The sequence below is a fragment of the Corylus avellana genome, chromosome 1 (assembly GCF_965113065.1).
Source record: "Corylus avellana chromosome 1, dhCorAvel1.hap1.2, whole genome shotgun sequence".
Classification (NCBI taxonomy): domain Eukaryota; kingdom Viridiplantae; phylum Streptophyta; class Magnoliopsida; order Fagales; family Betulaceae; genus Corylus; species Corylus avellana.
This window is the reverse complement of record NC_142490.1, coordinates 24,632,829-24,657,877: the sequence shown is the minus strand read 5'-3', so window position 1 is coordinate 24,657,877 and position 25,049 is coordinate 24,632,829. Positions and strand designations below refer to the sequence as shown.

At 34.5% G+C, this 25,049-nt stretch overlaps 2 protein-coding genes and 1 pseudogene across 7 annotated transcripts; 2 read left to right on the top strand and 1 right to left on the bottom strand.

The window, feature by feature from the left end:
* Window positions 1-652: 652 nt before the first annotated feature.
* Window positions 653-2,012, bottom strand: LOC132172245 (U-box domain-containing protein 21 pseudogene; annotated as a pseudogene).
* Window positions 2,013-9,503: 7,491 nt separating this feature from the next.
* Window positions 9,504-13,095, top strand: LOC132168749 (uncharacterized). 5 transcript variants are annotated; one of them, XM_059579780.2, is made up of 3 exons: window positions 9,517-9,579; window positions 10,924-11,370; window positions 12,300-13,095. In XM_059579780.2, the coding sequence occupies exon 3, from the start codon at window positions 12,336-12,338 to the stop codon at window positions 13,080-13,082; it is 747 nt and encodes a 248-aa protein (XP_059435763.1). In that variant the 5' UTR covers window positions 9,517-9,579; window positions 10,924-11,370; window positions 12,300-12,335; the 3' UTR covers window positions 13,083-13,095. The 5 variants fall into 5 exon arrangements, with proteins under 5 accessions (XP_059435766.1, XP_059435763.1, XP_059435764.1 ...); XM_059579781.2 differs by having other exon boundaries at window positions 9,524-9,579; window positions 10,974-11,370; XM_059579783.2 differs by lacking the exon at window positions 10,924-11,370 and having other exon boundaries at window positions 9,504-9,579.
* A 6,705-nt stretch (window positions 13,096-19,800) lies between these two features.
* Window positions 19,801-24,358, top strand: LOC132168747 (uncharacterized). Of its 2 annotated transcripts, none has more exons than XM_059579778.2 (2): window positions 19,801-19,850; window positions 22,606-24,358. In XM_059579778.2, exon 2 carries the CDS (start codon window positions 22,642-22,644, stop codon window positions 23,911-23,913), a length of 1,272 nt encoding a protein of 423 aa, XP_059435761.2. In that variant the 5' UTR covers window positions 19,801-19,850; window positions 22,606-22,641; the 3' UTR covers window positions 23,914-24,358. The 2 variants fall into 2 exon arrangements, with proteins under 2 accessions (XP_059435761.2, XP_059435762.2); XM_059579779.2 differs by lacking the exon at window positions 19,801-19,850 and adding an exon at window positions 21,609-21,690.
* The last annotated feature ends 691 nt before the right edge of the window (window positions 24,359-25,049 follow it).

The following is a 25,049-nucleotide window of genomic DNA, read 5'->3' as shown; positions in this document are numbered from 1 at the left end:
CTAATGGTGATTTTTAATGATCTATCTGCTAGTACTCAAACGTGAGAAGGAAGTTCTGGCAGATACTTTAGAAGAATAAACTCATTTTTATCAAGAGTGCACGTCCTTGTTCAATCCGTCATGTTACATTAAGTGTTTCTGAAATGTTAATTACATTAGGAAAAAATGTAAAATTAGTCATTGTGATTTACCTGATTTACAATTAGTTTCTTATTGTATCAAAATAAATTTAAAGGTTCATTGGATATGCCAAAAAAACAATTTAGTCAATACAATAACAGATTCCATTAGTGTGACACTAACTTAAATAGGACAAGAATCACAATTTTTTTTTTTACACGAAGTATCATAGTTTTATTGACTCTAAAGTTTCACACTATTAAAATCTGTTAAGTCACTTAACGAAAGTTGATTGTAAGGATTAAATTATTTTTTTAGTATACTTCAGGGACCTTTGAGTTTATTTTAATATCAAATTGAGTTAATTGCAAATCAGGTAAACCACGTTAACTGTTTTTGCATTTTTCCCATTACATTAAGCAAAAGTTGGATAAATTCAAATCATTTTTGGAATATATATTGAGGATTTCAATCTGAAAAAATAAAAAAACATATATGTATTTCGTATTATATACATTACACCATGAAAAAAGATTGTTGCCTAGAATTAAAATTGCCTCTTGAGATCCTTAAAATCCATAGAATCAATACACTCCAACTTATCCCTGTGAAGATTCAACGATTTCAGCAACTCTGTTGCCTTCTCCCTCGTCCTCTCTGCGCAGCCAACTTGCAATAGCAACAGCAGCTTCTGAAAAGCTCCTACTTGAAGAGCTTCAACAAGAACTCCTCCCTCTTCCCTCTTTTCATTCTTGCAGAGCTTCCAAAGGATGGAGACCGAAAACTCGGTCGTCAAATCCGATACGCGCAGCAACTTCTTCACCAAAACCGGCACCGTCAAAGCATGGCTGTACGCCTTTTCTCTCCCTTTTTCTCCGCTGCAGATTCCGTCAAGAACACCCATTGCCTTTTCGCAGATGCTTCTTTCGCTGTCGACAAGCGTTTCCAGAAGCAGAGAGATCAAACCCATGTCGACAAATCTTTGAATAATTGTTTCGTTTTGGTACGAGGAATTGTTGATCATGTGGTAAATCACCATTAATGAAGCTTTTGTCGCAGTCGGGCAAATGGGCTCTGTGATCATCTTCACCAACGCTTCCAATGCGCCTTCAATCTCCGCCAATGCGTCTGCTCTGTTCTCATCGGAGGAATGAAGAAGCTCTTTCAACGCCAAAATGGCGCTGCTTCTCCCCGACAAATCCCCGCTCTTCAAAAACCAAACCATCGAACGCAACGAAGCAGCCGATCCGAGATTCGATTTTGCCTGTTCGTCGAGCGGGAAAAAGATTGTCAAGGCCGACAAAATTTCCTCCAATACGGCGTTGTTTGTATCAAACGATCTCGAAAACGTTTCAAACGCGGCAGACAAAACGCCGCCGGCGGTTTTATTCGCCGCAATGCACCGCTTGTTGCGCTCGCTCTCCTTCCCCAACGCCTTGATCTTCGCCGCCAATTCCCCGCACCCGACTTGATCTCCGCGCTTACTCGCGGCCGTAATTTTAGAAAGAATCTCCGAAACCTCCGCCGAGCTCACCGGAATCCTCGGCGTGGGAATCCTCTCAATGCCGTAGGATTGGTTCTCGACGCACCAATCCTGCACCATCTTCCTCAACGTGTGATTGGGTATCGGCTCGAGATTTCTCAGGACCTGATTTGTAATGGGACATGTCTGGTTTCCGCAGTCAATCCACGTCTCAATGCTCTGCCGGTCGTACGTAATCCCCGTCGACAAAGTCACCGGATCTTTCATCAAGTCTAGAGATATCGGGCATCGGAAGTTGGTCGGTATCATCAACTCCAATTCTCCGTTCTCGCCCCGCCGCTCCTCCTTGGCAGCGCGGCGGCCAGCTCTTTTCCTTCTCCACGAAGAAATCATTCTGAACTGAACTTGTTTGAATGAAGCAAAACTAAGAATGTTTTTTTTTTTTGTTTTTGTTTTTGATTTTGTTGTGGAACTGGTTGGATTGAGTTCATATATATATATATATACGAGAATTATGGACGCGGTGGAGGTTTGAAAAGGTAAGAATAAAATAATCGAAGTTTGAAAAGGTTATGAATAATTCAAAGCCGTTGAATTGAAACGGTAAAATGCGGCACCGTGGGGTTTCGGGTTAGAATGGATCAAATCAAATCAAACACAACCCCGAAAGGACTCAACAAATGTTTGACACAAAAACGTGGTCAACTGGTCGGTGGACGGACCGACTCTTAAGTTGGCCAAACCTTTGCACGTGTCACATGTGAGTTCGGCTCTTGGACCCGGTTGGTTGGTATTCTTCTTTTCTCTTGTTTTACAATAATAATAATAATAATAATAATAATAATAATACACAATAGTCTTAGCTCAATCAATTATTTATCATGTAGCACACGTCCCGTAAAGTAAAAATTACTAGCTTACACTTTTCTTTCTTTTTTAAAATTATCATTGAATATATGGGGTTCATGTGTGAGACTCATATGACTCTATAAATTAATGGTGATTTGAAAAGTGGGAAAATGAGGGAAAAACTGGTGAAGGGTCAAACCGGTGGAGGGTCATGGTATATAGCGCATCTTATAATAATACACAACGAGAAATGTTTGATTGCATTTTGGGTTTATTATCTCGTCTATATTTTATTGAGTTTGCATGTTTTATTTATTATTCGTATTGTTTTTCTTTTAATTACGGGTAGATAAAGCATCTCAACTTAATGAAAATATATGGGAAATGAACGACACATGATACAAAAAATCATTTCTCAAATTCTATTTGACATAGCCCATTGCACTTTCTGCAAAGATTTGGCTTAGTTTTTTCAATAGTTCGGATTTAATTTTAATTTTTTATAAAAAAAAAAAAAGAGAAAATGAGTGAAATTAAATTTCTCTAATACTGTAGTTAGGGGCGGAAATACTAAAAGGCTCGGGGCTTCATGGGCAAACCTCAAAATGTTCTCCCATTTTTTTTAGAACACTGAATACCCTTATAATTATTTTAAAATCAAATTTTCAACCCCCAAAAATTTTTATTTATTTTCCCCACACATTTAAAATTCTAATTCTACTTTAGCATTTTTATTTATTTATTTATTTTTTATAGTACCTAAACACAAACACTTGAATATGGTAAGATAGAAGAGATTTGGCTTAGAGTGTTTATTTTATTTTTTAGAATACCCTTATAATTATTTTAAAATCAAATTTTAAACCCCCACCCCCCCGCAAAAGTTTTTATTTATTTTCCCCTCACATATAAAATCCTAATTCCACCTTAGCATTTTTTTTATAGTATCTAAACACAAACAGTTGAATATAGTAAGATAGAAGGGATTTGGCTTAAGAGTGTTTATTTTATTATTTTTAAAACAACGACTTTAGTAAGAGAAATAAATATTGTTACATCAGTCCAACGAAATAGAGCATGACAAATTTTACAACCTCTATAGAATTAATTTGTTATATTTGACATACTTTTATCTTATTCTTATTTTATTGGGCTAAGGTGATACTGTTTATTCCGTCATGTCAGTTATTATTCTAAATGTGCGTTTATGATTACGATTTTATAAACAAAAAGTGAAATTTTAAACCATTATGTTTTTAAAAAATTGTGATTTGAAAACATAGCAAATTTGCGTTTTCAAATAGTAGGTAATTAGTTTTTTTTTTCTTTTTTTTTTTTTTTTGAAAACACATAGTTTTAAAAACTAACGTGTGATTTTAAATGTCAAACTGCGATTTTGTTAAACATTTAACTGCATTTTTAAAAATTATATTTTAAAGTTATATATTTTAAAATCGTTATTTTTATATTATATTTTTTAAAATCAAATCATAATTCAAACCAACCCTTAAAAAAAAAAAAAAAAAAAAAAAATGGTCCAATCAATTTAATAAAAGAAAGGTGATCAAAGCAGAGAATGAAAAAAAGAAATTCTCTTTTTGCATTGACACGGACGCGTGGTTGACGCGTCGCCCATGCAGTTGGGCATGACTGGGAGTCAGTCTGGGCTCGTCCCGTTATTGGAGCCAAACTGGCCAACGCGTACAGGACTCGGTACTGGGTATTTAAAGATTTGCCCAACCCGTACGTTTTCTTCACATGCAAACCTAATATTTTATGCATAATATGGGACAATCCGGACTTTCCTTTCAATATCTATGCCCAAAATTTTGAATTTTGGTTTTTGGTTTCACTTTCACCCATTTATTAAATATCGGTTCCGTCCTCGATCCACCGGAAGCCGCATCTCATGGCCGCTCAATTTACTTCTCTTCGAGTGTGTCAAATTTACTAATACCTTAACTTGTTTAATACGACTTTTACGTCTACAAGCACTTACCTGTATTTGCTCCAATTTTGATAATTTACTTGGAGCGTCTTAACAACTTGTAAGGAATCTCCTTTCAAAATAACAAATTGAAGCCATAAATTCTGCAGCACTCAATGCCGCTTATGTTTCTGATACCACTAGGCCCTGTGTTATACAAAATTGTTTACTCCTTTTGCACCAATCACCTGTCCCTCAAAGTCCCTCGCAATGATGCCAATTCTCACACGACGAGTTTTGGAATCTAAGGCTACATCCCAATTAATTTTATACATTCCATTAGGATGAGCTTGCCACTTTTTTGAGGCTGAAACTATGGGAGAGACATTGAATACCGCCTTGTTAACTTTTGCTGCCTTGTAATCTTGGAGAAAGATCCACCTTTTGAATCAAAAGATTTGGATGCTTAAGATTTCCCCATGCACCACTGTATTTCTTCTAAACCATAATTTCTATGCACCCTTTTTCTTTTTCAAAATATAGGAAAAGTTTTATAAAAAACACAAAAAGTTGGCTGCATCAATTTTCTCATTGCATTCTTAAACATTGGGAATGCTACATTGCTATCCGATGAATTGAGTTCCATATTCACTATTTTGAAGTTTTTAACCCAAAATATTTATTTATTCTCTCTCTCTTCTTTTAGACTTGTGTTGGGATTTTGTAAAAAATATGAAGTTAACTAGAAAACTTGTATTTTGTAATATATATATATATATATATATATATATATATATATATATATATAAAAGCTTCATTAAATTGGAGACCTTAGACAACTACCTAAACTATCTAATGTTGACCAGTTCTGGCAGTCTTTAGTGAGTGTCCCTCTAAGAATGATGTGGCTCTTAAAATCACCATTGAACTTGTGATTGATTATTATTCGATTTTGATCAAATAGTAATTTTAAGAGCTACATAATTTTTTGAGAGACCAAAAAAAAAAAAAAAAACACAATTGAAATTTCTAGATTTACTCGTACTTCGTCCTTAGAGGATGAGGTGCTCCTCCACTAACCGTACGAAAAGAGAGGGTTTTTCACCCCATTGACGAGAGAGGCGGAGTCTTCACCAACTTCCAAGTGTGCATTATATTACTTTTAACAACAAAAACACACACACACACACACACACATATATATATATATATATATATATATATATAATTTTTTTGAAAAAATTATTTTTGTTGTGGGTTTTTTTTAAGAATTTATTATTGTTCTGGATATAATTATGATTTTATATGGTATGGATATGTGTATAATTTCGGGATATTGATTGAAATGGTAAAATTACTGAAGAAGGAAATAGTATTTAACACAACAAAAACTTGGAAATTGATTTTTTTTTTAATTTTTTATTAAAAAAATTAATAAGCTATATTTAGGGCTGACAATTTAACTCGCAACCTGCGAACTCAATACAAATATTACATGTAGTTTTAGGTTTAAGGTTCAGGTCATAAATAGGTTTATGACCCGTTTAATAAACGTGTTGAGTTTGGGTTAACATAAATAAGTTGGCTGGTTAATCGAGTTGACACAAACCTGATACGTGAATCCGTTTTGCCAGCCCCAGCTATATTCATCGTCTACTTCACTTGTATATGAATAATTTGTGGTTTAAACTTTGTTTGCTATTCAGTATTGATAACATCCTACCACCAATAATGTCACATGATCACAATTAAGTGGATTAGTCATATTATTAATTTAAAAGTAGATATTAAAAGACTTAAATATAAAAACTTAATTGATATTTTTTCTCCTAAAAAGTGAAAATAATAATTTTTAAATAAATAATATATTGTAAAAAATAAAATCAATATTAATTAATTGATATTTAAATATTAAAAACAATAAACTTACATTTATTGCCTTAAACTTCTTTTTTTTTTTAAAAAAAAAAAAAATTACTTATCCACTAAAAAGAAAAAAGAAAACAGTGGAATGCTTGCAAAGATGAGTAATGCTACTTACACTCCTACTTTTTCATGCCCATTTTTCTATACTCATAGGTAGCTTTTAAAATTACAATCGAATTAAAATCTAATAAAGATCATTCACAAATCTAATAGTGGTTTAAAAAGTTAAATATGGATGTGAAAAAATTAAAGTGTGTGTATAGTTAGGATTGCGATTTCGTAGACAAAAAAGTGCGATTTTAAACCAAATCGTAAAAAATTGATCGTTTGAGACTATGTTTTAAAAAAATTACAATTTATATTTTTAAAGGCTAAACTGCGATTTTTGCCAAACACTTAACTACATTTTTAAAAACTAATTTTTCAAATTGCTATTTTAAATCACATTTTTTAAAATCGCAAACTCAAACATTCTTGAAAAGATTACTTGGTGATTAAGTCAGGCATGTGATGATGAACATTCACTAAAAAGTTAGCCTACAAAGGTGACGGCCGGCCAAGTCAGTTTTGTTCCCTCTATGTGGATCTCTCCCCTATAATTTTTTTTAATTAATTATTATTATTTATTTAGCTTTTGTGATTAGGTCAAATTTGTTCATCCTTTTGACACATTTTGGAAGTGGGGCTTGAACTAAAAAAGAAAATGATAGAAAATATACAAAAATATGTTTTATCTGACCTATGAAGGAGCAAGTTGCAAGTGATACGTAATCAATGCATACAAAGGGACCAATGTAAAACTCATTGAACTTTTCATTGAATTAAAAGTAAAGCGATTTTGACGCATCAAATAGTAGTGTCCAAATAAAAAACGCATGTATCACATCATAACATACTCTATCCTTCCTTTAAAGGATACCACCTTTTCTTGGACCAGAACTTGGCGCCTGTTAAATTACTTTTTAGTCCTGAATGGAAAGCGGTGAAGATTTATAGATGTGTCAATGTAAGTGCACGTCTTGTTGTTAGACGACCCGCTTTAAATTTTGTGTTCGGAAGTATTTTCACTTTTTTTTCTCTTATTTCTTCTATCAGGTTAAGGAGTGGTAAAAACCCTCTTTTGTAATTTTTCCCCTCCCAATTTTCCTTATTTCTATTATATATATATATATATATATATATATATATATATAGAGAGAGAGAGAGAGAGAGAGAGAGAGAAGTTTTCCCTTGTTTCTTGTGACTTGTGAGGCTTCCCATGCCTAAGACCTCCCCTTTCTAACCCTAGTTTTCCGGTTGACAAGTAGTCTCTAGCAGCGAACCCAAGTACAAATGCTTGTTTCGGAATAGCCATAAATATGGCCGGCTTAATAAATTTTGAGGCCAATATTTATAATGGGTTTCTTAAATAAAAGTTAAATTGAGGAGGCAAACTCACTTTATAAAATTTAGAGAGCCACTTTAAAAAAAAAAAAAAATCAAACATCAAACATCAAACTCTTTGTACTTTTTTTTTAAAAAAAAATATTATTTTGTTATTAGGTTTAAACCAATGGGAAGAGGAGAGTAAAAAGTAAGCTTAAAAAATTATTTAACTTTAGCTTTTTGGCTCTTGAAATGTAAAGAGCATGTATGATAATAGTTAAACATAGAGTAAGGAAGAGAACTTGTTATAAAAATGAGAAATTTTTACCTTGTCATTTGGAAGTAAAATGACGAGGTAAAAATTTAATTAAGGAGAAATTTAACTTTAGCTTTTTGCTACTTGAGTCATATGAACACTATCCTTGGCTTTTAAGATGTCTTTCGCTATGACAAACTCATTCATATGTAAATTCAGACAAAGGGAAAGCTTTTTGGCTCATGGAAACATTTAGTTTGAATTGGTTAAATGAGTTTGGCTTGGGATTGGATGATCATGTCCACTTGAGATTCAACATCAATCTCGGCACTCAATACCTCCAATTTGTTCAGACATGCAGACAATGATCTCAAATTGAAGCTCCTTCAACTGTTTTAGCATTAAGTAGATGTATTTTCGTGTTCTGCCCAGCAGATTGACCTTTGGTCTCCAAGCATTTCCTTTATGTTTGACATTATGATTTCATAGACAAAAAGTATGATTTTTTAAACCAAATCCTAAAAAATGAATTGTTTGGGATTACGTTTTAAAAAATTGTGATTTGAAAATGCATATTCAAGAATCAAATCATAGGCAAATTGGTGTTTTTTCGCAAACACACAATTTTAAAGGTTAAACTACATTTTAAAGGTCAAATTGTGATTTTACCTAATGTTTAACTGCGTTTCTAAAAATCATGTTTTCAAATCGCACTTTTTATAATCGTAAATTCAAATGGACCCTAATTAGATTTGACCATTTGATCATAACAATTCTCGTTTATTTACTTTAAATTTTCACATTACAAAAAAAAAAAAAAAAAAAAAAAAATTGAAAACCAAGATTGTAAGAGATATAAACGAGAGCGTCTTTTGTGTTGTCGTGACACAAAAGGTAGCTTTTGTGCCCACCACTCAGAATGAGACAACTCATCAATTCAAGAAAAATATATGATAGCAAACATAGGATTAATCATTTTACACAGTTATTGAGCCATGTCAGCCTCCATTTGCCACCACTCATCCACTGACGGATCTCTCTCCCTTTCTCTCCGCACGCAGCCACCTCAGATGGCCTAGGGATGGCCGCGCAAGCCACCCCAAGGCCATTTTGGGTGGCGCGCAACCACCCCTGGCCCGGGAGGCCACTGGGGGTGGTTTGCGGCCACCCCCATTGGCAGGGGGTGGCGGCGAACCGCCCCCACCTCCCCTTGCCCCCTCTACATTTATTTTTTTAAAAAAAATATTTAATAAAACTTGATATGATTAGGTGTGATTATTTGTTTTTTTTTTTTTTTTTGTTAGAGTGTTCCAACTAATGTGATAACCACTTAATGATGAACACAAAACAAGGTTTTTGTGCACCAACCACATTGCAGTTACTCTCGACATAAACACATGGTCGTTGGTAGATCGTGCTCAATCAATATTTCGTCTTTTTTACTTATATTTTTGAGGTTTCTTGAAAATGTGAACGAATAGTAGAGGGCCCTAATTTGTGGGCCTGGCCTAATGGGTCAAGGTAACTCTTCAAAACTTATTGGGCTTTGGGGGGTAATTGTGTACTTTCACAATGCAAGAAGACAGTGCTTTTCTGTGCTCACAATTGACTCCGCGCCTGCATCAAGCTCTCTAGGAGTTTCCAAAGCCTCCGGTAAATTCATATTTTTCCTGTTTTCCTCATCTGTTATGTTTTGAATGGGTATGATGATTTGTTTTACTGATGATGCTGATTATTGGGTTGTTATTATATCTGAGTTTTGATTAATTTTGTTGGTTTGGTCTTTGAATATATCTTTTTGTGAAAATCTGCGTAGCTTTGTTTTGTTTCTTGAGGTTTTCTTTTGAAGAAATCTGTGGATTTGAACCCACAACGCCCTCTCCATAATGGGTCTTTGATTTTCCGGCAGGTGCAGGTTTTTCTTAATATAGAAAAAAAAAAAAATAGTTTCTTTGTGGGAAAAGGATTAGGGAAAACAAGATTCAAAAAAATATTAACCTATGAATTAAGAAATTTTTTGTTTCAATTTTCTTGATCGAAGTATCACGAAACCAATGGGCATGTTATGAGTTTTGGGGTCATGATGTTTTTGCAATTCCGGTGGGTAGGTGCCAAGTGGGTTTGAATTTTGACTCATGCATATGGGCTGATGATAATGGTATATTTGAACCCAAGATCTTAACTTTCGTTACATTTTTCTAGGAGAGAGTCTCATATTTGAAACAGAGTTCGTTGGTCATGTATTCTCTGCCACGTACTGATGACAAAGATATAAAATATTTGACTAAGATTAATTTCAGATCTTTTCCTGGTGAAAAGTTATGAAATTCTAAGTTGAAGATAGTTTGTAATTTCTGAAAAGCATCTAGGAGCCCTTTGAGTTTGGAGAAATTTCAAATGATGTTTGGAATTAAAGGAAAGAAAAAAAAAAAGGCTTGGAGGCATGTTTAGTTTTGCTTTATTATTAGTTCATAATTGGCTTGCCGTTTTGTTCGATTTTGCCTTTTTTTTTTTTTTTTTTTTTTTTAAGACCTAGGGGGTTATGTGTGCGCTTTGTGTGTTGATAACTAGCAAGTAGCTAACTTGTGTGCGATGTACTGTACCTGACAAACATCTTCAAGTGAGGTTCATTGAAGAGATGTGCTAGTGCTTGTCCTATACTGGTGGCTTAATTTGAAGAATTTCTACTAGTTGTTTGTCCTTGGAAAGTGGAAAATTGAGAACCCTATTATTTTTATTCATTCACCTTTAGAAATTCTCATTAGATAGATGTCATGGAGGCTAAGCAACCCTAGTAGAATTATTTTGCATTTGAGGACCAAGTTCTTATCTATAAAGACTTTCAAAGTAAATGGAAGATTCTCAAGGTTATTGGCAAGCCAATGCTGGCAATGATTGATTAGATGATAATAGGTTGAGACATTAAGTTCTAAGATTTGATGGAACAGCTGATTCTATCATAAAGTAGGATGTGTTATTGTGTTTTTTGGTTTGAAGCATGACAGAGATGGGACCAAGCAAACCCTCATGGAGTTGTTTTGCTTCAGAGGAACAAGGTCTTCAGAAGATCAATGCAAATTTGCAGACCAACTGGACGATTTATTGTGGTGGATTGCAAACTCAACTGTGCAATGGACCAATGGTTGCATTCCCTATGATGGTATTTGATCTTGCAAGACCAGTTCCATTGCAATGGCTCACTGCGACCCTCTATCAGAGCTTTGTTTGCGTTGTAGTTGGCTGGAATCTTCTTCACTCTTCATGAAAACTAATGACTCGGACTCTAGGAGTATCATTCTTTTTGTTTGTTTTGTTTTTTTGAAAGTTTATTTTCTTATTTAGTCCACTTTCCCAAATTCTTGCAGATGCTGTAATTCTCTCTAGTGCCATTCATCTAGAAGTTCCCCTTAACTGCATTGCCAAGTAGTTACAGTATTTGAGAAGGTAATAGCAATGTCATGTCAATTTTTAAAACAGTAAGGAGCATAATTTGATACGAGAAATGATAACATGTAATGACTTGTGGAAAGACATTATTAGTTGGTAGCAAGGATTGATTTTGTAGTTGGATCTAAAGTAAAATATAGAGTAGCTGTTGGATTATGTTGTAGACCTTTAGCTTTTAAGTAGCTCTATAAAAACCTCCTCTTTAGTTCTTTAGCACTTGAAACTGTTCTTCACTTCTTATCCTAATCTATTCAAATAGCTTGTAGAAGGACTTCTAAAAAGCTGGTTATGCTACCTTGATTAAGAAAAATGCACTAAAGCTTGCAATTTAAATTTTTGGAGCTTTGCTGGTTGGGATTCTTTGTCTTCTTGAGATTATTTTATATATGACAAAGAAGGTTTTAATATATCTTGTACTTGATCAATTATTTTGTACTAGAGAACGATTTGTACTTCAACAGTTTTTTTAAAATAATCTAGGTTTTAGTTGATTTTGTACTTGTTATAGGCTTTTTTCTGTCTTTTTTATTTTATTTTAAAAATCTAATTAATCTATGTTCAAAATTTAAATTCTGTCGATACATTAACTGCACGTTCAATTGTAGACATTTTTTTGGGATTAATGCTATATACTACACAAATATCCCACAAAGCTGACATAACGAGGTCTAGTAGCCCTTCGATCAGCCCTTATTAAAAAAAAAAAAAATCCAATGGCTTCTATACCTTACCACATCAGCTTTTTGGGAAATTTTATAAGATGTTTATGTGGTATGTATAATTACTTTTTTGTTTTGTTTGTTTTGTGCTATGGTTTGATTTAGTGACTAGGAATTGCAATTGCATTCCTATATGCATTGCCGATGTGCTTGATATTTAATTAATATTATGATGTTTACAGTTATGATGTGCTGGTTTTATGGCAGATTTTAGTTCTTGTGGCCAACTTCTTAACTTCCGAAATGCCAAAGGTTAGAACCTTGTCTGCTCACTCCAGGGCATCTTCTTACTCTAGCAGCTCCATGACCATGGAGAAATATAAAGTAGAAGAACAATTGGGATCAGCTGCCGATGTGAAAGAATGGGAGGAAGCTAGGTGCCCAATCTGTATGGAACACCCTCATAATGCTGTTCTTCTAAAGTGTTCCTCCTATAAGAAAGGCTGCCGCCCTTACATGTGCGACACCAGCTACAGACACTCCTATTGTCTTGATCGGTTCTGTGAGTCATTTGCACCACATGCCTCAAATGCACTACTGCAAGAAAATCCTCTTACAAGTTCAGCATTTCGCAGCAGGAGGGAAGATGGGTCGGAGCCTGGTCAAGCAAGGTATTGTGGGAGCCAATTGCAACCAAAACTTTTCTGCCCTCTTTGTCGAGGAGAGGTTTATGGGTGCAGTATAGTAGAGCCAGCTCGTGAATTCATGAATTCCAAGGCAAGAAGTTGTTCTTCTGAGATGTGCGACTTCTGTGGGACCTATTCAGAACTCAGGAAGCATGCAAGGTCTGAACACCCATCAGAGAGTATGCCGCGTCTGAGGCAAACCACTCGAGGGACTCATGGTAATACTGGTTATGCTACTATTCCGAGCAACTTCTACGTGCGTGTGCCCCGTCGTCGGTGGTCATGGGAGGAAACTATTATTATTCTAGAAATGTCCATAATAGGTTTAGGTTTACTTTTACTCCAAGTTTGCTTATTGTTATAAATACAGCAGACCTAATATGAAGAGTAATGTTATAAGTTATCCTAGAGTCATCCCAAATGTGATGTACCTTTTGAAATCACCAATAAATAAAAAGTCAATAAATTACATTTCAAATTAAACGATGATTTTAAAAGTCGGATTTTCTATTCATTTTGTCTTGATTTCTTGATAGAATCTTGGTTTAAAAAAAGTTGTTATTTTATTGTTGTTTGCTATTGTGAATTCACTACACCACCTTGCTCCGTGTGTGTGAGATTCGTAGAGGGACTCTCACTTAATTCCCCAAAAATATAGAGTTTGTTGTCCAAGCAAGGGACTCTCACTTGATTCCCCAAAAGTATGGAGTTTGTTGTCCAGGCAGATTTCATCCGCAACCCCTATTGGAGAGGCTATATGATGGTTTTGACCGTACTTGAACTTTGTTTGACAAAATCGAGGTTGTTTGATAGGATTGAGTTTGTTTGCCGAATTCAGCACCGTACTTGAACTTTGTTTGACAAAATCGAGGTTGTTTGATAGGATTGAGTTTGTTTGCCGAATCTGAATTTGAACTTCTTTATTGTTTGACACGTGTAGTTGATTTAATTGAGTGATCTTTGTAGATTTGTTGAATTCGTGGTGCATTAGTGGCCATTTCTTTCGTGGGCCTTTGGGCTCAATATGGGGCTTTAGGCTTTTTGGCGGATTTAGGCCTTCAGGCGCCTATACAAGTGTTGGGGTTTCTTCCTTTTGTGGGCCCCCAGGCTCAATGTGGGGCCTTAGGCTTTTTGGCAAATTTAGGCCTTTCGGCACCTATGCAGGTGTTGGGTTTTCTTCATGCCTATAAAACGAAGCCCATTAAAACACTAGGAACCCGCCATTCCAGTCGGTGCATAGTAGTAGCCCAATGAGAATTAGTTTTTAGAGTCCCATTCCATCTTTAATATTATTTAATTCTCTTATTTAACGTTATCAAATTTGTTAAGCTTTATTTTAATAATGAAGGAAAATCATCATTTCCATTTCAAATGAAATATAGAATATCCGGTTAGTGTATTTAAGTTTTTAAGAGAATCAAATATTATTAATGTATTTTTTATTTACTTATTTATCATAATTAGGAACTATAATTAAATAATATTAATTATAATTAGATTTTTAAATATTTTTTATGGAATATATATATATATATATATATACATATTTTATTAATTGAAAGCTTTATTAAACCATCTAATGTTGACCGGTCATTAGCGGTGGAGGTGCTTCTCCACCAACCTTACGAAAAGAGGGGGTTTTTCACCCCATTGACGAGAGGCGGAGTCTTCACCAACTTCCTCAGTATGCATTATATTATTATTATTATTATTATTTTTTTTAAAAAAAGAAAGTACATATTATTTTTTTGAAAAAATTATTTTTATTGTGGGTTTTTTTTTTAAAAGAATTTATTATTGTTCTAGATATAATTATGATTTCATATGGTATGATATGAGTATACTTTGGTGATATTGATTGAAATGGTAAAAATTCTATGAGTACTGACGGAGGAAATAGTGTTTAACACAACAAAAACTTAGAAATTGATTTTGTTTTTAATTTTTAATTTTTTATTAAAAAAATTAATAAGCTATATTTATATTTAGGGCTGACAATTTAACCCACGACCTGCGAACCTGATACGAACACTACACGTAGTTTTATGTTTAGGGTTCGAGTCATAAACGAGTTTATGACCCGTTTAATAAACGTATTTGGTTTGAGTTAACATAAATGAGTTGACAGGTTAATCAGGTTGATATGAACCCGACCCGTAAACCTGTTTTTGCTAGCCCAGCTATATTCATCTTCTACTTCACTTGTATATGAATAATTTGTGGTTTAAACTTTGTTTGTTTCCTTCTTTTTTTTTTTTTTTTTTTTTTTTTCTAATATTGATAACATCCTACCATCAATAATGTCACATGATCACAATTAATTAAGTGGATTAGCCATATTATTAATTCAAAAGTAAATATTAAAAGACTTAAATATAAAAAACTTAATTAATAATTTTGCTCTCAAAAAGTGAAAACAATGATTTTTAAATAAATAATATATTGTAAAAAATAAGGGTAAATACCCTCCAAAATTTTTAAATCCCTAAGCTTTTTTTTTTCTTCGAAAATTTAATTCCGGAGTCAATGGAAATGACAATAAAATTCCTGCTGTTGAAATCTTTTAATAATTGTTAGTCAAATTCAAAATGCACCGATTCACTTCATTAAAATATTAATTTTTTTTTTAATTATTATTATTATTATTATTATTATTATTTAGATTTATTTTAAAATTAAATTAATAAAAAATTAAGGGATAAATGTAAAATTGGTCCATGTGGTTGGCCTAATTTACAAATCACTCCCTGTGGATTAAAAAATAATTTATAGGTCCCTAGGGTAGGCCAAAATAACATTTTACTTCCTCAACTCATTTTCCGTTAAATGACTTAACGGAAATTGTTACATTGCCACATTATACCCAATAAAATAAGACACATGTTCTTTTTAATTATGCTTTTAAAAAATGACAAATAAGCTTTTTTCACGTCATTTTGAGGCTCCAACACACACTCCACGTCAAATTAAATAAACCTAATCCCTCTATATCCCCTGTGCCACCGTCGTCTTTATCTTCCCAAACAATTCTTGCGTTAGTCATCATCTTCTGATGGGTGTGACCTTCAATCTGTGAGTTACTCTGAGATTTTTGGGCATCTGCGTTTTTGGATTAGTGCATTTATGGACAGTCTTTCTATGAAAATTTAGATTTGCTTTTGGGCATTGAAGCATATTCAAAAATTGTTTTCGGGCATCGGAAACAATCTATTCCTCTCTCTCTCTGTGTCATTTTTTTTGGTGAAGACGAAGACGACAGTGGCAAAAATCGGTGGAAAAGATGAAGACGACAACTGCACATGGTATATAGAGGGATTATGTTTATTTAATTTGACGTGGAGTGTGTGTTCGAACCTCAAAATGACGTGAAAAAGCTTATTTGTCATTTTTTAAAAGCATAAATAAAAAAGAACACGTGTCTTATTTTTATTGGGTGTAATGTGGCAATATAACGGTTTCCGTTAAGTCATTTAACGGAAAATGAGTTCAAAGAGTAAAATGTTATTTTGGCCTACCCTAAGGATCTATAAATTATTTTTTAAACCACAGGGAGTGATTTGTAAATTAGGCCAATCACATGGACCAATTTTGTATTTATCCAAAAAATTAATATTTTAATGAGGTGAAACGGTGCGTTTTGTACTAATGGTTATTAAAAAATTTTGACGGCAATGATTTTATTGTCATTTCCATTGACCGATGGAGTAAATTTTCAAAAAAAAAGACTTAGAAATTTTAAAAATTTTGGATGGTTGACTCAAGAATTTATTATATATTTACTCAAAAAATAAATCATAAACTTAAACGGACCTTACTCTAAAAAGATTACTCGGTGATTAAGTCAGGCATGTGATGATGAACATTCACTAAAAAGTTAGCCCACAAAGGTGATGGGCCAAGTCAGTTTTGTTCTCTCTCTATGCGGGTCTCTCCCCTATAATTTTTTAAATTAATTATTATTATTTATTTAGCTTTTGTAATTAGGTCAAATTTGTTCATCCTTCTGACACATTTTGGGGCTTCAACTAAATTGCGATGCTGCATGCAAAGACAAAAAGGAAAATGATAGAAAATATAGAAATATGTTATCTGATCTATGAAAGAACAGTTGATAGATCAGATAACATATGGATCTATCAACTAAATTGCGATGCTGCATACAAAGGGACCAATGTAAAATTCATTGAACTTTTCATTGAATTAAAAGTAAAGTGATTTTGACGTATCAATAGTAGTGTCCAAATCAAAAACACATGTATCACATTATAACATACTCTATCCTTCCTTTAAACAATTCTTATTTCTAATATTTAGCTCCAATTGCTTTTCATCCCCAAATAGAAAGCTGTGAAGATTTCTAAACGTGCGAATGTAGGTGTACATCTTGTTGTTAGATGGACCGTTTTTTACCGAGTGTTTGGAAGCATTATCACTTTTTATCCTCTTATTTCTTCAATCAGGAGTGGCAAAGACCCTTAATTTTCCCTTTCCCGATTCTCCTTATATATATATATATATATATATATATATATATATATATACACGAATTCATTGGCCTTGCCATGTTGGGATCAGGATCCCCTCCCATTATTGGGAGAAAATGAGAATCTCATATTCTCAATCCTGACCGTCCAATTTGATCATACGGTCTTAGCTTGTCACGTGTCCCACTATAAATTAAATACTAAAAATACTAATTAACTTTTAAAAAATAAATAAAAATTAAAAAAAAATCAAATCAAATAACAAAAAAATAATAAAAAAGCTGGGGTGGCCGGCCACCCCAGTTGAGTTTAGGGGTAGCTTCGGCCACCTCATGGCCCTTGGGGGTGGTTCGGCCACCTCCAATGGCCAAAACAATTTTAATTTTTTTTTTTTTTAATTTGGACTTTGGGAGAGGACGGACCAACCCCAAGGGCTATGACTACCCCCAATTGGCCCTCGGGGGTAGCCGATCCACCCCCATAGCAATTTCAAAATTTTTTTTGGCCATTGGGGGTGGTGGCAGTCTAGGGTGCCCAAAGCCACCCTTAAACTCATCTAGGGTGGCCGGCCACCCCAGCTTTTTTATTATTTGATTTGATTTTTTTATTATTTTAATTTTGATTTATTTTAATTAATATTTTAGTATTTAATTATAGTGGGATATGTGGCAAGCTGTAGACTATGGGATTAAATTGGACGGTCAGGATTGAGAATATGAGATTCTCATTTTCTCCCAATAATGCGAGGGATCCTAATCCGCCATGTTGAGACTTCTCTCAAAGAATATAAGCAGTTCTTTCTTCTTTCTTGTGAGGCTTCCCATGCCTAAGATCTCCCCTTTATAACCCTAGTTTTCCATCCTTTACCCAGTTGAGAAGTAGGCTCTAACAGCCAACCAAAGTACAAATGTTGTTTTGGAATAGACATATAAACATGGCCAATATATATAATGGTTCTTTAAATAGAAGTTAAATTTGAGGAGGAAAACTTATTTTATTAAATTTAGAGAGCAATTTTTTTTAAAAATCAAACATCAAACTTCCTATACCTTTCTTTGTTTTAGTTAAATATTATTTTGTTATTAGTTTTAAACCAATGGGGGTGAGAGAGAGTAAAAAATAAGCTTAAAAAATTATATAACTTTAACTTTTTGGCTCTTGAAACGTAGGAAGCATGTATGACAATAGTTAAATATAGAGTAAAGAAGAGAACTTGTTGTAAAAATTGAAGAATTTTTACCTTGTCATTTGGAAGTCAGACACTTTGGGCAGTTTCTCTTTCAGTGCCATGCTTCACTGAAAGATTTTCAGTGAAGTGGATGATCATATCCACTTGAGATTCAACATCAATCTCAACACTCAAGACCTCCAATTTGTTTATTTTATTTTATTTTGAGGAAATAGAACTTGTTTCATTAAAAATCAACCAACTGACGGGCTAAAATGCTCCATCAGAGTAATATCACGAATACAATTAGGGGTACTCCCCAACCATAATCTTCGTATCCCTTTTGTTGTCGCTAATTTAGCCAGAGTATGAGTCGCATTATTGGTCAATCGTTTCACATGGAGAACCTGCCACTGAGAAAAAGACCTCAGTTCCTTTGCATATCTTCCACGATATGACCAATATTGCTCCAATCTTTCTCTTTTGAATTGACCGCATCTACGATGACTTGTGCGTCACCCTCCAATTGAATATGAGATAGATGAAGCTCGTGCCTCAGCCGAATGGCCTGCAATCCCGCCCAAGCCTCTGCCGCACATGGGTCCAAAAACCCCCTTGCTACAAAGCACCTAGCCGCAATCACCCTCTCAATCGCGTCCCGCGCCACCACCAATTTGTTTAGACATGCATACAATGATCTCAAATTGAAGTTCCTTCAACTGTTTTAGCATTAAGTAGACACATTTTGTGTTCAGCCTAGTAGCACAACCTTTGGTCTCCAAACATCTCCTTCACATTTGGGATTGTAATTTCGTAACACAAAAAGAACGATTTTAAACTAAATCGTAGAAAATGGATTGTCTTAGATTACGTTTTTAAAAAATTACGATTTGAAAACGCAAATTCAATTTGTAGGCAAATTGGTACTTTTTTGCAAACGTATAATTTTAAAGGCTAAACTGCGTTTTAAGGGTTAAACTGCGATTTTACAAAACAATTAACTGCGTTTTTAAAAATCATGTTTTCAAATCGCACTTTTTAAAACCGTAAACTCAAATAGGCCCTAATTAGATTGGACCATTTGATCATAACAGTTATTGTTGTTTTATTTTAAATTTTCACATTACAATAAAAAAATTAAAAAAAAAAAAAATTGAAAACCGAGATTGAAGGAGATATAAATACATGGTAGTTGGTAGATGGTGCTCAATCAATATTTTCGTCTTTTTTATTTATATTTTTTAGTTTTCTTGAAAATGTGAACGAATAGTAGATGTAACAAAAGGGGCCCTAATGTGTGGGCCTGGCCTAATGGGCCAAGGTAACTCTTCAAAACTTATTGTGCTTTGGGGGTAATTGTGTACTTTCACAATACAAGAAGACGGTGCTTTTTCTGTGATATATACATAATACATGTAAGACTTGCTCACAATTGACTCCGCGTCTGCATCAAGCTCTCTAGGAGTTTCCAAAGTCTCCGGTAAATTTCATATTTTTCCTGTTTTCCTCATCTATTTTGTTTTGAATGGGTATGCTAATTTGTTTTACTGATGATGCTGATTATTGGGTTGTTTTTATATCTGGGTTTTGATTAATTTTGTTGGTTTGGCCTTTGAATATATCTTTTTGTGAAAATCTGCGTAGCTTTGTTATGTTTCTTGAGGTTTTCTATTGAAGAAATCTGTGGATTTGAACCCACAACGCCCTCTCCATAATGGGTCTTTGATTTTCCGGCAGGTGGTTTTTCTTAATATAGAAATTTTTTTTTGTTTCTTTGTGGGAAAAAGGATTAGGGAAAACAAGATTCAAAAAAATAGTTACCTATGAATTAAGAAATTTTTTGTTTCAATTTTCTTGATCGAAGTATCACGAAACCAATGGGCTTGTTATGAGCTTGGGGTCATGATGTTTTTGCAATTCCGGTGGGTAGGTGCCAAGTGGGTTTGAATTTTGACTCATGCATATGGGCTGATGATAATGGTATATTTGAACCCAAGATCTCAACTTTCGTTACATTTTTCTAGGAGAGAGTCTCATTTGAAACAGAGTTCGTTGGTCATGTATTCTCTGCCAAGTACTGATGACAAAGATATAAAATATTTGACTACGATTAATTTCAGATCTTTTCCTGGTGAAAAGTTATGAAATTCTATGTTGAAGATAGTTTTTAATTTCTGAAAAGAATCTAGGAGCCCTTTGAGTTTGGAGAAATTTCAAATGATGTTTGGAATTTAAGGAAAAAAAAAAAAAAGGCTTGGAGGCATGCTTAGTTTTGCTTTATTATTAGTTCATAATTGGCTTGCTGTTTTGTTGGATTTTGCCTAACTTTTTTTTAAGACCTAGGGGGCTATGTGTGCGCTTTGTGTGTTGATAACTAGCAAGTAGGTTGTTGTTGATAAATTGGTGTGCGATGTACTGTACCTGACAAACATCTTCAAGTGAGGTTCATTGAAGAGCATAACGATACAATTTAAGTAATGTAAACATGAATCACAGAGATGAGCTGGTGCTTGTCCTGTACTGGTGGCTTAATTTGAAGAATTTCTACTAGTTGTTTGTCCTTGGAAAGTGGAAAATTGAGAACCCTATTATTTTTATTCATTCACCTTTAGAAATTCTCATTAGATAGATGTCATGGAGGCTAAGCAACCCTAGTAGAATTATTTTGCATTTGAGGACCAAGTTCTTATCTATAAAGACTTTCAAACTAAATGGAAGATTCTCAAGGTTATTGGCAAGCCAATGCTGGCAATGATTGATTAGATAATAATCGGTTGAGACATTAAGTTCTAAGATTTGATGGAACAGCAGATTCTATCATAAAGTAGGATGTGTTATTTTTTTTTTTGGTTTGAAGCATGACAGAGATGGGGCCAAGCAAAACCCTCATGGAGTTGTTTTGCTTCAGAGGAACAAGGTCTTCAGAAGATCAATGCAAATTTGCAGACCAACTGGACGATTTATTGTGGTGGATTGCAAACTCAACTGTGCAATGGACCGATGGTTGCATTCTCTATGATTGTATTTGATCTTGCAAGACCAGTTCCATTGCAATGGCTCGCAGCGACCCTCTATCAGAGTTTTGTTTGCTTTGTAGTTGGCTGGAATCTTCTTCACACTCTTCATGAAAACTAATGACTCGGACTCTAGGAGTATCATTCTTTTTTGTTTTGTTTTGTTTTTTTGAAAAGTTTATTTTCTTATTTAGTCCACTGTCCCAAATTCTTGCAGATGTTTCTCTCTAGTGCCATTCATCTAGAAGTTCCCCTTAACTGCATTGCCAACTCTCTTGTTTATGAGTAGTTACAGTATTTGAGAAGGTAATAGCAATGTCATGTCAATTTTCAAAACAGCAAGGAGCATAATTTGATACAATAAATGATAACATGTAATGACTTGTGGAAAGACATTATTAGTGGGTAGCAAGGATTGATTTTGTATTTGGATCTAAAGGAAAATGTAGAGTAGCTGTTGGATTATGTTGTAGACCTTTAGCTTTTAAGTAGCTCTATGAAAACCTCCTCTTTAGTTCTTTAGCACTTGAAACTGTTCTTCACTTCTTATCCTAATCCATTCAAATAGCTTGTAGAAGGACTTCTGAAAAGCTGGTTATGCTACCTTGATTAAGAAAAATGCACTAAAGCTTGCAATTTAAATTTTTGGAGTTTTGCTGGTTGGGATTCTTTGTCTTCTTGAGATTATTTTATATATGACAAAGAAGGCTTTAATATATCTTGTACTTAATCAATTATTTTGTACTAGAGAACGGTTTGTACTTCAACAGTTTTTTTAAATTAATCTAGGTTTCAGTTGATTATGTTCTTGTTATAGGCTTTTATTTCTGTCTTTTTAATTTTATGTTATTTTAAAAATGTAATTAATGTATGTTCAAACTTTAAATTTTGTCGATACATTAACTGCACGTGCAATTGTAGACATTTTTTTGGGAGTAATGCTATATACTACACAAATATCCCACAAAGCTGACATGACGAGGTCTAGTAGCCCTTCAATCAACCCTTGTTAAAAAAAACCCAATGGCTACTATACCTTACCACATCAGCCTGTTGGGAAATTTTATAGGATGTTTGTGTGGTATGTAGCATTACTCTTTTTTTTTTTTTGGTTTTTTTGTTATGCTTTGATTTAGTGACTAGGAATTGCAATTGCATTCCTATATGCATTGCAGATGTGCTGGATTTAATTAATATTATGATGTGCTGGTTTTATGGCAGATTTTAGTTCTTGTGGCCAACTTCTTAACTTCCGAAATGCCAAAGGTTAGAACCTTGTCTGCTCACTCAAGGGCATCTTCTTACTCTAGTAGCTCCATGACCATGGAGCGATATAAAGTAGAAGAACAATTGGGATCAGCTGCCGATGTGAAAGAATGGGAGGAAGCTAGGTGCCCAATATGCATGGAACACCCTCATAATGCTGTTCTTCTAAAGTGTTCCTCCTATGAGAAAGGCTGCCGCCCTTACATGTGCAACACCAGCTACAGGCACTCCAATTGTCTTGATCAGTTCTGTAAGTCATTTGCACCACATGCCTCAATAGCACTACTGCAAGAAAATCCTCTTACAAGCTCAGCATTTCACAGCAGGGAAGATGGGTCGGAGCCTGGGCAAGCAAGGTATTGTGGGAGCCAATTGCAACCACAACTTTTCTGCCCTCTTTGTCGAGGAGAGGTTTATGGGTACAGTATAGTAGAGCCAGCTCGTAAATTCATGAATTCCAAGGCAAGAAGTTGTTCTTCTGAGATGTGTGACTTTAGTGCGACCTATTCTGAACTCAGGAAGCATGCAAGGTCTGAACACCCATCCGTTCGGCCTGCGGATGTGGACCCTATGCGACAGAGAGATTGGACAAGGCTGGAACGGGAAAGGGAGTTGGAGGATGTTCTTAGCTCACTTCATCCAGAGGTTGTTGGGGAAGAGAGTAGCGAAGAAAACACTCTCTCAGTAGATTTTAGTGACTGGGTGACTTCCATTTTCGATTTCATGTTTTGCTCTCTTGGGTTCTCCCTCATGGTCGGTCTATCGGATGTTCCAAGTGATATAGAACAGTCGCATTATAGGAGAGCGAGGGCGGAATATGATATGGAGGTCAGTCCCATCAACGGAAGGAACAACAATTTGTCATCAGAAAGTATGCCGCGTCTGAGGCAAACCACTCGAGGGACTCATGGTAATACTGGTACTGCTACTATACCGAGCAACTTGTCGTCCGTGCGTGTGCCCCATCATCGGCAAGTCTTTGGGTGGTCATCAGAGGGTACTTCCCCGCATCATCGGCAAATGTCTGGGTGGTCATTGGAGGGTAATTCCCGTTCCTGGTCATCACAAAATAGGTCCTCCTTTTCTTCATATGGTCGACCCCGTTTCCGGCAAATGCCTGGGCAGTCAACGGGGAGTGGGAGTGGGAGTGGGAGTACACGTAGTTTCACACGATATCCTCAACAGGTACCAGAAAATGTACCCTATTCTCGACGACTGCATTGGCGGGGTGAAAGGTGGTCACCATACAATAGCCAGCGCTGATTGCAGTACATTGTTTCAACGTTACTTTGATAACAAGGCAGGTTTATCATAGGGGGTCAGGTTCCCATTGTAAGTTCTCTTTATCTTGCTCTATGTACATCCCTTTTCTTTTCCCTGCTCAGTAGCATGTGATCTTTTGGATGTTGGTTATCTCAAGGCACTTCACAGAAGTATCTGCAAAGAATGATGGTCCATTCAAAGCTTTTTCTGCAATCGGATCCATTCAAGTGTTGTTTTGGTAATGGTGAACAGAGAATGATGGTCCTTTTGTTGCAAGACATTGAAGAGCTAAATTTAAGGAGACCTTTTGTTTTAAATTTGGTCATATTGCTGGATAACTGAGTTGTATGCACACCTCAGTAAGAAAATGCAGTAAAAAAACTTCGATTTAGCATTTTGTATGGATATCTATTGTTAGTTTTATTGTGATTATTCTTGTTTGTTTTGTTCTGTTTTACTTTTCTTTTTTTCATTCTCTTTTGCTTGTTGTGGGATCAGAGTAACATGTTATATGGTGATTTGTAGTTGAAACTAGTGTAGTTACTTGGAATTTGATCCACAGATGCAGCGAGTCAACTGACCAACCAGGTGAAAACATTAATAGAGTGAAATTATGAAACTGTGAAATTGGATATTGAAACCTTTTTTTATTATATATATATATTTTACAATTTGACTGAAAGTCAGCAGAAAAAACATGGCTGAAATTTAGAAAGAAACTGTTTTTATATCATTGTATTTTTCATTTAATTAATTACAATAAATTCCTTATAGATTGATTGCAATTTAAAGTATAGAAGTTAAATGATTTATTTGTATCTATAAAAGGGGAACTGGGGCATGCTTACATACATGAGCAAAAGCTTTGGTAAAATTCAACTCTCAAAACACCTTAAAACCTTGTATTGCAATAAAATAAACGAACTGACTCACCAAAAAAATTATAAAGCAGGTGATTTAAATACAAGCAACTTACAAAATAAATGAGCATGATTTAACCAACTTCATCATATAAGATTACGAAAAAATGATTGTTCATTCTGCTGTCATTCTCTCATCTTTTCCATTTTTAAAACTACTGTGACTTTGACTCATAAAAGTCCCACAATTTAATAGTAATTTTAAAAATTCAGAGA

Coding starts and splice junctions, on each gene's coding strand:
- LOC132168749 (XM_059579783.2), top strand. CDS start 12,336: ATGCCAAAGGTTAGAACCTTGTCTGCTCACTCCAGGGCATCTTCTTAC.
- LOC132168747 (XM_059579778.2), top strand. CDS start 22,642: ATGCCAAAGGTTAGAACCTTGTCTGCTCACTCAAGGGCATCTTCTTAC.